We start from the raw sequence: 12,243 nt of genomic DNA on the forward strand, positions 1-12,243 counted from the left end.
ACAGAACCTTGATGTATTTGGCTGAATTTTTTACTGATGATTAGGATTATTGCCCACAAAAGGGTTTAGCCTTACCTTGATAACCACTTTATATATATCGTAGTAACAGCGATTTTAATTATTTAAAAAAAAACAGGTTTTATTTTAGATTCGGGTATGGGTTCACAAAGAAAGTCGTGAAAGGAGAAAATGTTAAACCGCACTTTTCAATGAATTATGAATGGTATGGTATTTAAAGTATTGGAAAATATAAAATACCATTACTATATGTCAGTTTATATACACTGGGCTAGGTTAATCCACCCGAACAATGTCACTGTCGGTCATGTTTATATACACAGACACTACATTTTGACTGAAGTAGACAATTTTATTTAACTATGTCTTAGTTTGTATTTTTACCTGAAATCGATAATCGTTGTGAAATATGTGGTTTTATTTTCTATGTTATGTTGTGTTGTTGGCAGATATTCGGACTTTACACGGCTTGGATATCTGTAAGTATAGGCAACTTGACATTTACTATTATATTACGGTATCAGGTGATTCAGATATAAGACATTTTTTGTATTTTTGAAAGTCTATATAATGGTGATACCATCACTGTAAATGTTCATTGCATGTCACTTTATATATACATTATAGACGGGAAACGGTCAAATGCATTACTTTTAAAAAATAGCATAATATGATATATACAACAATATTTCTGGTCATAAATATTTAGAAAATTGATAAATAGATCGTTTTTCATTTTCATCATTTGCCCTTTCAGTCAACTTCCATGACTACTGCGGAGCCACCATTTACGAAAATGTTGGAGAACTGCGGTTTAATGCGCAACAACTCCCTTCCTATCTGCCCGGAAATAAATGCAGTGTCACAGTGAGTCTAGAAAGCGATACATTTAACGCAAAACCACAAGCCTTCTTCTATTTCACGAAATTTGACATATCAATATTTTGTGAAGATACTAATGTTACTGTCATTGATGGAACATCATATAGAGGGACACAGATAGAAGGTAAACATTTTATATTACTCGCTGTTATTTGATTTATATATAATCCCTACTGAGAATGTACAATATACCCTTACGAAACTCGATATTCTTTGCAATATCTTCCATATTAAAAGTAGTATATTTATGAAATTTCTCATATATTTATGATAATATGTTTTACTTAACATTATCAAATAAACTGAAACATGTAATGATATCTATTCATTCATTCAAAACAAACACAAGGATAAATATCAAACAGGGAATGCCATTATCCAAAAACGCCGCTTCCCCAAAACTCACAGTACGCAGATGTGCGCACTGCCAACACACCCACATACAAAGCAAAAACACGAGGAGAAAACGAACAAATAAAGGAACACAGTGGGGCACCTTAATTAAAACCAAATTTCGAAAAAAAGATAAATGTCCATAATTATTAAATACACAAATGAATTCCATTACAATGTAGAAAAATCATGACAAAAGCAAAATTATTTCTTTATCCTGTCATAATAATATGTAAGACGAAAATTAAATGTGGCATGATATTTGATCATATATCAGAAATATTTTCATATCTATCACTCGTTATCCTTATAATTCATATTCGCACGTTTACTTAAAAGCAAAACATTCAGGTGTTTTCTGTGACTTTATAAAATTAGGTTAAGGTCGAAAAATGAATAAAATGATAGCATTGCCTAATTTGATTTTGCTAAAATTTCTAAGTGCTATTTCCGACATATTTATCTCGACGTATGTGAAAATTCATAAATATGATAGATTGCAGTAATATCAAGGGTGGCCTTAGAAGTTTTTATTAGTACATTATTCTCTGTTTCTTTTATGACACCGAGCTCTCAACAACCGTATGAACTGACTTTGTATCTTCTGCACTCAATATACAAGGTTGTGAATTTACTCACGTATAATACAAACAACTCATCATTTAAGCCTGGGCTCAGTTAAAGTTACGAACACCCGGGCCCTGCACGCTTATTTTTGCAACGTGTGATACATATGAAATACACATGAATTTGCTTTTCCAGGCTTGCCAGCATATTTATGTGGTCACAATAAAACATTGGAAGAGGATGGCCAGTACTTCCAAACTGAAAGTCACCAACTGACAGTCACGTTTAGACGAAGTGCTTATGGAAAAAGATTTTCAGGAAATTTCAGCATTAAATTTTTAGACTTTTACTACGGTACGTGACACAAAATTTTGATTTGAAATTGTAAATGGTAAAAATTCTCTTTTTCGGTGGAGCAGGTCATTGACTACAAATTTTACAGATTGTTGAGGGTTTTATCTTTACTCTATTGAAACTGAAAAAGAACATTATGTTATTTTATTTTCAAACATATTTTAGAAAAAAAAAACTTAAAATATTGAAATACTAGAGGGAAATCTATAACTGGTGAAACATGTCAAATATTCAAAATTTAGATAAAAACCATTGAGAAACTTGTAGTGAAATGACAGTTTGTTTGTTTTAAATGTAAGAGTCGTGATGACAAACACTTACATGAAGTAAAATAAAGTTTTCTGTGTTTACATATAAGATCACTGAAATATCACAATATGAACAAGAGATCTTACATATGCCACTCTTTAAAATATTACATTTGATGTTCATTCGGTGAAAGATATTTCGATCTTACACTGACATAATCTCATATCTTCTTTATGCTCTTTTTTTAAAATGCCTTTCTATTAAAAGAAAAGAGCATAACGCGGTTAATTTACGTTTGGAACTTTTCTAATGGTGTACCGCCGTAGAACGTCCACTTCAGGTGCTACAGGTCGTAGATTCATGGTATCGTCATACCAAAGATACGAAATCTGGCACCAGTAGCTCCCTTGCTTGATGCTAAGTATTAAAAGGGAAGTTGGTTTCTTCTCTTATACTTTCCTGGGGATGGATTAAAACCAGGAATGGGGTGTCCAGAATGATCAATATAAGTCGTTGAACTTGTTTCACAATCGACCTACAAATAAATTAGCATGAACTATAATATTATGTACATTGACAACAGGTAATTGCGAAGGTGACAAGGTTTATGAATGCCCAAGTGGCCGATGTATTCAAAGTGTATACCATTGCTCTGACGACATCAAAGCTTGTGGTGACGACTCGTGCCAGACTGATACTAGTATTGACGTGGCCGAAACCTTTCTAGATAGCATTGTTAATATACTCAAGAACATTGGATGGATTGTCCTCGCCGTTGTTGCTTTCTATTTGTTCAGAATCGTATTCTTGTCAAATAGAGAAAAGATACGAAATTTCTTCAAAGGCAAGTCACAAACGGTATGTATATAATCAATGCTGTAGACAGATTACCACTACAAGCTGCCGCGTATGGTGGTTGTTGGGATATTTATGACTCTTGTAGTGTATGGTGGTAGTTGGGCAATTTTACGTGTCTCGCAGTGTTGAATGAGTACGTTGGTTATTGTGGTTCCATTGATCAACGTACTCTTTCTCCATTTGCAGAATTAAAGAAGTAGGCGACATCAGTCATTTACATTCACCACAGCTATAAATCTGTTATTTATCAGTAAATAAAACCGTTGATGATTCATAATTTGAATTTGTAGCGTTTAAAACATATTTGGTAATATACAGTTATTTTACTGCTACATTAATAGAAATGAAATGCCTAGAAACGGCTGGTATTTATACTTTGAGTTGGTCCCGCCAATATAGTTCAGTTCGACAGTTGTCCGCTTTTATTTAACAGATGTATTTACTACATAAATAATAACAAAGTTGATTTCGAATCACATTCTTTTATAATTGCTACTATATTTGTATATTTTGTAACTGCCTTAATATTTTTCAAAATGAGAGAGAATCATAACATCTCTGATCACTTCATACTGCAAATTCATTATGTATGGCCTCATTGATGTGATTAATTTACTTATTTCATAAGCCTCATGTTATAATGCATGCTGCACAAAACACTCAGCTGATCTTATTTCAGAGTCGGCGCGAATCGATAGGAATGCATTCGGTTCAGTTAAACGGGACACCAACAGATGACATTCTTTTATCCACTGAAGAGGTTCAGCCAAGACGAAATTCCACAAATTCGAGTTCAAGAATTTCTAGTGCCAGAAGTTCAATCTCTGAGCCAGGGCCAGAAGATTCCAATATTGACCGTAACGGCATTGCATCGGATGACGTCAACATGACGTTATCTGATAGTTATCCAGGGCAAGCTACACCGTCAGCGCCTCCACCAAGCTATGAAGATGCCATGGCACCGTCATATGATCACGTGATGGCAAATGAACATATTTATAAACACTGAATTACATGCTGTCCGTGCAACACAGGTGTTTCAAGAAAACTTCCAGATATCTTTGAATCTGACCCGTATTCTTTGAATATCTAAGTAAGGAAGTTAATATTCAATTTGTAGACTATACTGCAACTAAGCGAACATTTTAGTAAAGCATTTAACTTATTTATGTAGGTATAACGTATGTTTAAACATGTCTGCAGTATCCAACGGGATCGGTTGCTTCCCATGGGACCGAAGGTGTGACAATGCCAAATTATTCCTATTTAGAACAGTGAATTCCTATTCTAGTGTAAAACTTGAACAAATTTAAAAGTTTAAACAACATAGGTCATAACGATACGCTGGTCATTCCCTTGTTATGTTCTGTTATAAATAGCACTGAATTCCAAAATTTTCTAAACGTTTTTATAGTCGGTTAGATATTTCATTTGGCAACGATCTGGTAATACATTTTGTATTGGTTTAGAGATTTTCTCTGGCGCCCGTACTGATAACAAAATGGGATTTTATGGGGGTAAAAGTTGTTTTTGGCGTAAAAAATTGTGTTTGTCATGTTTGTTAAAAGCAAAGTCAATGAAAATTTCAGGTCAGCTCGACACTGCGCGAAAACATTCATTACTTCGGTAAATATCATTGTATTCTCTAATTTTATAGTAACTTCTCTTTAAAACCATTCTAATCCCGTGTGACATATATATTATACAATTATGTTATTACACTATTAATAGGTGTACATTATTGGAACATAGTCGAGAAATCTATTTTCAATCAAACAAATGCGAAGCAATGACGTAGCTAACTTTGCGCAGTAGCTGCAAACACCCAGTCAGGAGTACTTTTTGATACAAAATGGTGGACTATAACAGTCGTGAAATTTTATTTTAGAATGTGAAAGTTTGTATAAAGGTAACAAAGAACAGAATACGTCTGTCAAAATACAGTTTTGACAGTTAAAGTGATACTGTGATAAAATTGCATTTTAAAAAAATATATACATTGTATTTGGAAAACTTTGCTTTGTTCACTTTTTACCCAAATACCTAAAAGCAGCCGTAAGATCTTGGGCTGGCGCCTTACCATTGGACAATTTCAATACTGGACTCGGAACCAGCCAATCAGATGCTGTAGTTTGAAGACTGGGTCTCCTAACTTAGTTTTATCACTACTTGTCAAGGCTCAAAGATTATAAAACTGAGTTTTGAGACGTGTCTCAGAATACCAATCAGATCCTGGAATTTTTAACCCCGGACCCACCTGATACAAGCTTTGTTTTTGTGAAAGTTAAAAAGTGGTCCGTTTGTTATTCCAATGTTCATTATACTTGCGACTGAAAGATCTGTAAAGTACATATACTGGAGTGGAGTTACACACAAATGGGAAACAACTTTCATTTAGAAAGAGTATTTTCGGGTTTGAAACGTATTGATATAACTAAAGAAAACTTTAAAGAACATACTTAACTTGTACAAACCTTCAGATCTGGAGAGGAAGTTGGTAGACGTTCGAACATCATCGCCAATAACCTAGTTTCTCGGCCCTTTCCGTCGAACTTCGGGCAATATTATTGATAATCCATGTTATAATTATACAGGCAGCCGTTTGTTTGGATATGTAATTGCTGATTTCTGCCTTCAAATACGTTTCTGTACTTAAAATGTTATTGTGTTCACAGTTTTCATCCAAGTTATTTGATATGAAAATATAAGATCAGTCTAAGTGACAACACCGTGCAGGTTATCATGATTATCAAAAGAACAAAACCACGGTGCACAATCACGTGGTCTATGATGTCACGCCGTAGGTATCGCGCCAAGAAATTTTTGTCCACAAAGCGTCGATTCAAGAAGAAAATTCGTCGTAAGTATTTTGTTACGAATTTTTGTAAAATGTCTTTAGTATGTTGCAAGTCCGTTTATAAATGTGTACCTCCGATCATACTGCATCTGTCCGTGTCTGCTTTAGTTTGGCTAGAAAACGGGACAAACTGACCAAATCGCTCTTGCTATAGCTCCAAGCTGATTCCAGAACCGCGTTTAAAACAGCTTTCTCTTGCTACTTTTTGTCTCAAAACAGCCGCTGATAGATTATTTTTCACATTAATGGTGTTATTTTCAGGTAAACCCAAAGATAAATAGGTATGCTATTGCGGCAAGTTCTGAAAGATAATTGATATCGCAACAAGCTTAAAAAGTGTGCTCTAGCAGGTAGTTCTTAAAGATAAATGCTATCGCAACATACTGAAGCATTTATGTGCGACGACGGCTTGAAAGGTTTGAGCGTGATTTTCAGGATAAATCAAAGGCTTTGAAGCAAAATAAATCTGTTTATGTGTTAATGTAGAGCGGTATATTCGCGGGGCTATTATTATCATGTTACAAGATTAAAGGTTAGTCGTCAAAGAAGACTAATAAAACATATACAGTTCTTATGTTTGTCATTTAATCTGTGATTTACAACGATTTGATTAATGCCAGTATTTTATAGTTCAAAGTATAAGTTTTGTTGCAGTAGTCATTAAATACAGTCACAATTGGCCAGGCGTCAACAATCCGTCTAATACATCGCCCACTCACATGCACGCTTGAACACACACACGCTTGAAAAATCGCCCATGCCCTTGCACTACCTCCCAAAATTGCCGAAATGCATATAGGTATCAAAACTTCTAAAAACTGCATTTAGATCTTTTACGTGAGGTGAAAAAAAAACAACAACTAAAAAAACAACAGAAAAATGCTTCTTTTTGTCGTCATTTTATATATATATAAGCATATCATTTTAGGCCATGAGTGCAGTTTATTTCGTTTATTTCCGGGTGTATAATATTTTTGTAACGGAAATGTCCATAAGTGTAAGCAATATATGATGGAATTCATTGGTTGAAATTTACTTTACTCAGCCTTCTTTAACAAACAAACACATTGACGTCATACTTCTTTTAATGGAAAATCAGAATTACAGGATAGAGAAGTATTGACGAAGTCTTTCGATTTTTAGAAAAGAAAATGTACTGTTGATATATTAAGTCTTGTTCACTTTATTTACAGATAAACATTGGGTCTTTAAGAAAAACAAGCTAAAGCGATCAATGGCTAAACAATTCTGGCATTATTTTGCAAAGTAAATATAAAATGAATGTTCAGAAAATTCCTTCCACTTTTTCAGTAGCTAAGATATAGTGGATATATACACAACTTTTAAAATTGTAGGAATTATAATACAGAGGAAACAGTTTGCAATTGATACAACTATGCTTCGACATGTGGAAAAGTTTCTGGAAGAAATTATTTTGGAGTTTCGAAATATAAAATTTTAATATCGTATGTTACATTCACAGTCATTGGCAAAACTGGTGTAAGCGTCTAATTTTATCCGAAATCCATCATTACAGAAATAATACACATATTTTAGATACTATAAACACATCTTTAAAGTTTACAAATGTAAAAGTTCTTTTAGCACATTATGAACTATTGTTTCAGAAAAACAGGATTTCTTACATTCAATGTAGAGACAAGGTATATGTAAACCAAATATTCATAGGAACGAATTTTCGGGAAATGATACATTATTTTACAATCATATGATAAGTGTGAGTTTTATCTTGTTTACGTATGATTATACATGAAGTTACATGTTTTTAAAAATAACAAAAATGAAGCTAAAAGTTCTGGAATGTGTTAGTTGTAAAATATTACAAATGTTTAAACGACCTGACTCAGGAAAAATCCAATCTACATCATGATACATAGCCTTAAAAGCTTACAAGAGTTAACTGTGTAATAACTAAAATATCCAACATACAAAATTTCTTCAAACTTGGTCTAACTTACTCATGACAATGTCTAAAATAGAATTTTGAAAGAAACGTCCTATGTCAGCAGCCTTGAATTTTTAGTCGAAAGGCAGTCAAGTAACACGCAAACATGCTGTGAATCATCAGTTGTCAGTCCAATTCTAACGCTCGGAGGTATCATAGTTTGCTCTCATTCTGCCTTGCACTGCTGTCCCATCGAACACAAAGGGGTCCCCTTTAACAGCATTCCTGTCTAGGCTCATTTAGCTACCTTTTTCATGCACAAGACCCTAGTTCTCTCTGAGCGATCAAAGTCGTGGTCCCTGTAACAAGCAAAAAGACAAAAACTGGTAAAGTCTTATAAGATCAAAGATGACATATTATAAATGCAGATGTGACATGTCGTGTGCCGGCTATAACAGAACAGAACAGAACATATTCTTTATTAACTTGTACAACATGTACATCGTTAGATAACATACATTACAAAACACAGATTCAATAGGTCACGATATTCAAAAGTTACAAAACAAATATACTACTTGAAACACATACTAGTATACACTACTTATTAGAGGATGAGCACAACAATAATTACCGTTGCAAAAGTGAAATTCTTCGATTTAAAGACAATTTGATAAATTTACATAATTTGAGGAGTATATTTTTATCAGTGCACTTTAGCAATTCAATAAGTTTATACATATTTGGTCTGTTATAAAAAATAAGATTCAATATATTTTCTTCTAAGATCAGCTAAACACGGACATTTACAGAAAAAGTGAAATTCATCATCTATATCATTTAAATTACAAAAAATACAAAAACGTTCATTTCTTGGTGTTCTATTAACTCCATATCGTCCAGTTTGAATTCTTAATGACTGTGATGAAACCCGAAATCTAGTTAAATAAAATCTAAGATCAGAAGGTAAAACATCAAGATAGCTTTCATACCCAAATGTCACCTTAACATTATCATACAATTCCAACACAGTGTTCGACGACTTACTATTACACCATTCTTGAGCAAAAGATTCAAATAACCTTTGTTTTAAAATATGTAAAAAGTATGTTTCGCTAATAGACGTTGGGTTTTCAAACACATAGTTAAATCCATAGTCACATAACAATTTTTTTACACTAGAAACCCAATTTTTCTTTCCATTTATACAATCTTTATGAGACATATTGTATATAGTTTTCAGAATAATATTATCTGTTTTTATCATTTTGAACCAATATTTCACTATATGAACATACCTTTGTATATACAGTGGATATCGGCCTAATTCTCCATATACTGTAGCATTTGCTGTATTTAATTTTACATTTAGCATTTTCTTCAAAAATTTAAGGTGAATTCTCTCAGTTTCCTTAGATTTACTAAATCCCCATATTTCGGACGAATAACTTAGTATAGATCCTACGAATGAGTCAAATAACTGACATAGTACCTTTGGTTTCATTTTATATTTTCTACAGTTTATTAATAGAACATTTAATGCTTTTAATGTTTTACCCGCTAATTGTTGCTGATTTAATACAAAACTGCCAGTATAATTGAAAACCGTACCGAGATAATTAAAATCATTAACAATCTGTAGTATATTACCATCATATGTAAATTCTTCATTTTGAAATAAACCACCACGTTTTCGAAAAACAACTACTTTAGTCTTTTGCGTGTTAACTTCTAAACTCCATTTTTTGCAGTAACTGTTCAACAACGCAAGAGATGCATTTAATTCCTCTGGAGACTTACCAAGAATAACCATATCGTCAGCAAATAAAAGTAAAATGATTATAATATCGTCAACAGTTAGCCCAGAGTTTATATCATTTTGGAGAAACAATTCCAAGTCTTCAATAAACAAAGAAAATAGTATTGGCGAAATTACCTCCCCTTGACGCAATCCTACTGAATATGCAAATAATTCAGAATAACAATTACACGATCGCACACAAGATTTAACCTTTTCGTACATATCTTTTATAACTCTTAATATTTTACCGTCTAATCCAAGTTTGAATAATTTTAACCACAATGCGTTTCTGTCAATGTCGTATGCCATTTTCAGATCTACGAAACAGCAATAGAGTCTTTTATTATCATTTAGGTATTTCTGTACAAGATTTAACAAAATAAAACTAGCATCAACAGTTGATCTTTCTTTCCTGAAGCCAAATTGCGCGTCCGATATAGTATTATATTGTTCACAAAAATTAGTAATTCTTTTATTTAAAATAGTTGTGAATAATTTCGACATGCAACTTACAAGAGTTATCCCCCTATAATTTTTTACATTACCCTTATCACCTTTTTTATGTAGAGGTACAATTACACCCTCGGTCCAAGTTTCAGGGAAAAAGCCGCTACTTAGTATACCATTAAAAATATCGCATAAATGGCCAACCAAAATGTCAATGGATTCTATAAAATATTCATTTAATAAACAATCATTCCCACAGGATTTGTCTCTTTTCAACGACTTTACTGCATCTAGAATTTCTTCTATTGAGATAGGACAATTTAACAAGCAATCTTCATCAAAAGTATTTTCATTGAAATCATAGCTCTCTGCGAAATGTTCCGCCTCGGGATTTTCACTTTTAAAAACATCGTTACTTAATTCTGAAAAATGTTTTTAAAAAGACTCAAGTGTAATTCCATTATCTGACTGTTTTGATTTCGTTTTAAAATATTTCCAAAATTCTTTAGGTTTTGATGTTTTTAGTTTTTCCATATTCGATTGCTGTTTCATATCAAATAGTTTTCGTTTTTTCTTTACTAGTTTTTTTATAATCAGATTTTAATGTAGAAAAATGGTTTCTACTTTCCACAGTTTTACACATTTTAAATATACGCTGTGCCTCCATATATCTTCGTTTTGCATGCATACAGTCACTATCAAACCATTCTTTGTCATTTACCGGATTATCAGTAAATTGCGGTGACGCACTATTACGTACTTGCCGCTTAAATAACGGGTCACCTACTTGGCGAATTATGCTGGTAAAACCACCGACAACATTATTTACTGAATTTCTGTCACTGAGATCTATGTTTTCTGTCAAACGGTTTAAATTTGGTAACATACTAATCAAACCTGACCTGAAATCATTTTTCGACATTTCGCACCATTTATATTTTGTATACTCGCAAGAATTATTTTCATCGTTAGTCAAATTGCAGTTTAATGCCATTGAAATTGGACAGTGGTCGCTCCATTCATTAAAATCATGAACTGTAAAATTATTTATATGGACGAAATCGCATTCTTTTCCCAATAAATAATCTATAGTAGACGGCCCTTGTCTAGACGAGAATGTATAAGAACCGTAAGCAAAGTCATTACCGAGCCGACCGTTAACTATTCGAAAGCACGAGGATTTGCAAAGATCAAGTAATTTAAGACCAAATGTGTTACAATTTTTATCAGAGGAGGCCCTGGATGAGGGTACATCAGCGACATAATCATCACTATCGAGATCAGAAATATTTCTATCAAGAACTATGAAATCGTCCCTTATCCCGACACGACTGTTCCAGTCACCAATTAAATAAACTGAAGAATTGTTTTCAAACTCATAAATATCATTTTGAATAATATCAAAAAAGTCAACATTACATACATTGTAAACTGGAGACTCTATAACATGTCGCCAAGTATTTAATCCCAAAACAAATGAATACATACATGTACTGCTTACGGCGTTTCTACGGATCTTTTCAGAGTTTATTTAATTATTTTGTAACACGACGGCGTTTCCTATGAAGTTTGTTTGTTTTGCCGATGTAAAGGTTATTTCAGTGAGTTTACAGACTAGAATTTCCCCTATTATTATCATTATTGATAATTATAATGATATTATTATTATTATTATTATTATTATTATTATTATTGAATATAGGTTATTACCTGTCTTCCAATGTACAACGCTTATTAGTGGGCACACGTTGTATGGATCTGTCTTCTGCTCGTTGCTCATATTTGTCCACCAGATTGCAAACAGTCTTCCGGCTAGTTCGATAGTAAAAAGACCTGTAAAATAAGAATAGCACTTATAATCCAATGTCATATTTTCTCAAAATAAAAGTATCAAATATTTCATTTAGCATT

At 32.9% G+C, this 12,243-nt stretch overlaps 1 protein-coding gene across 1 annotated transcript; it reads left to right on the forward strand.

Moving 5' to 3' along the window:
* The first annotated feature begins 277 nt into the window (after positions 1-277).
* LOC123559006 (uncharacterized) lies at positions 278-5,337 on the forward strand. The gene is made up of 5 exons (XM_053543498.1): positions 278-497; positions 776-1,024; positions 2,056-2,214; positions 3,047-3,321; positions 4,001-5,337. The coding sequence occupies exons 1-5, from the start codon at positions 428-430 to the stop codon at positions 4,328-4,330; spliced, it is 1,083 nt and encodes a 360-aa protein (XP_053399473.1). The 5' UTR covers positions 278-427; the 3' UTR covers positions 4,331-5,337.
* Positions 5,338-12,243: the final 6,906 nt, after the last annotated feature.

The sequence above is a fragment of the Mercenaria mercenaria genome, chromosome 5, assembly GCF_021730395.1.
Source record: "Mercenaria mercenaria strain notata chromosome 5, MADL_Memer_1, whole genome shotgun sequence".
NCBI classification, from domain to species: Eukaryota; Metazoa; Mollusca; class Bivalvia; order Venerida; family Veneridae; genus Mercenaria; species Mercenaria mercenaria.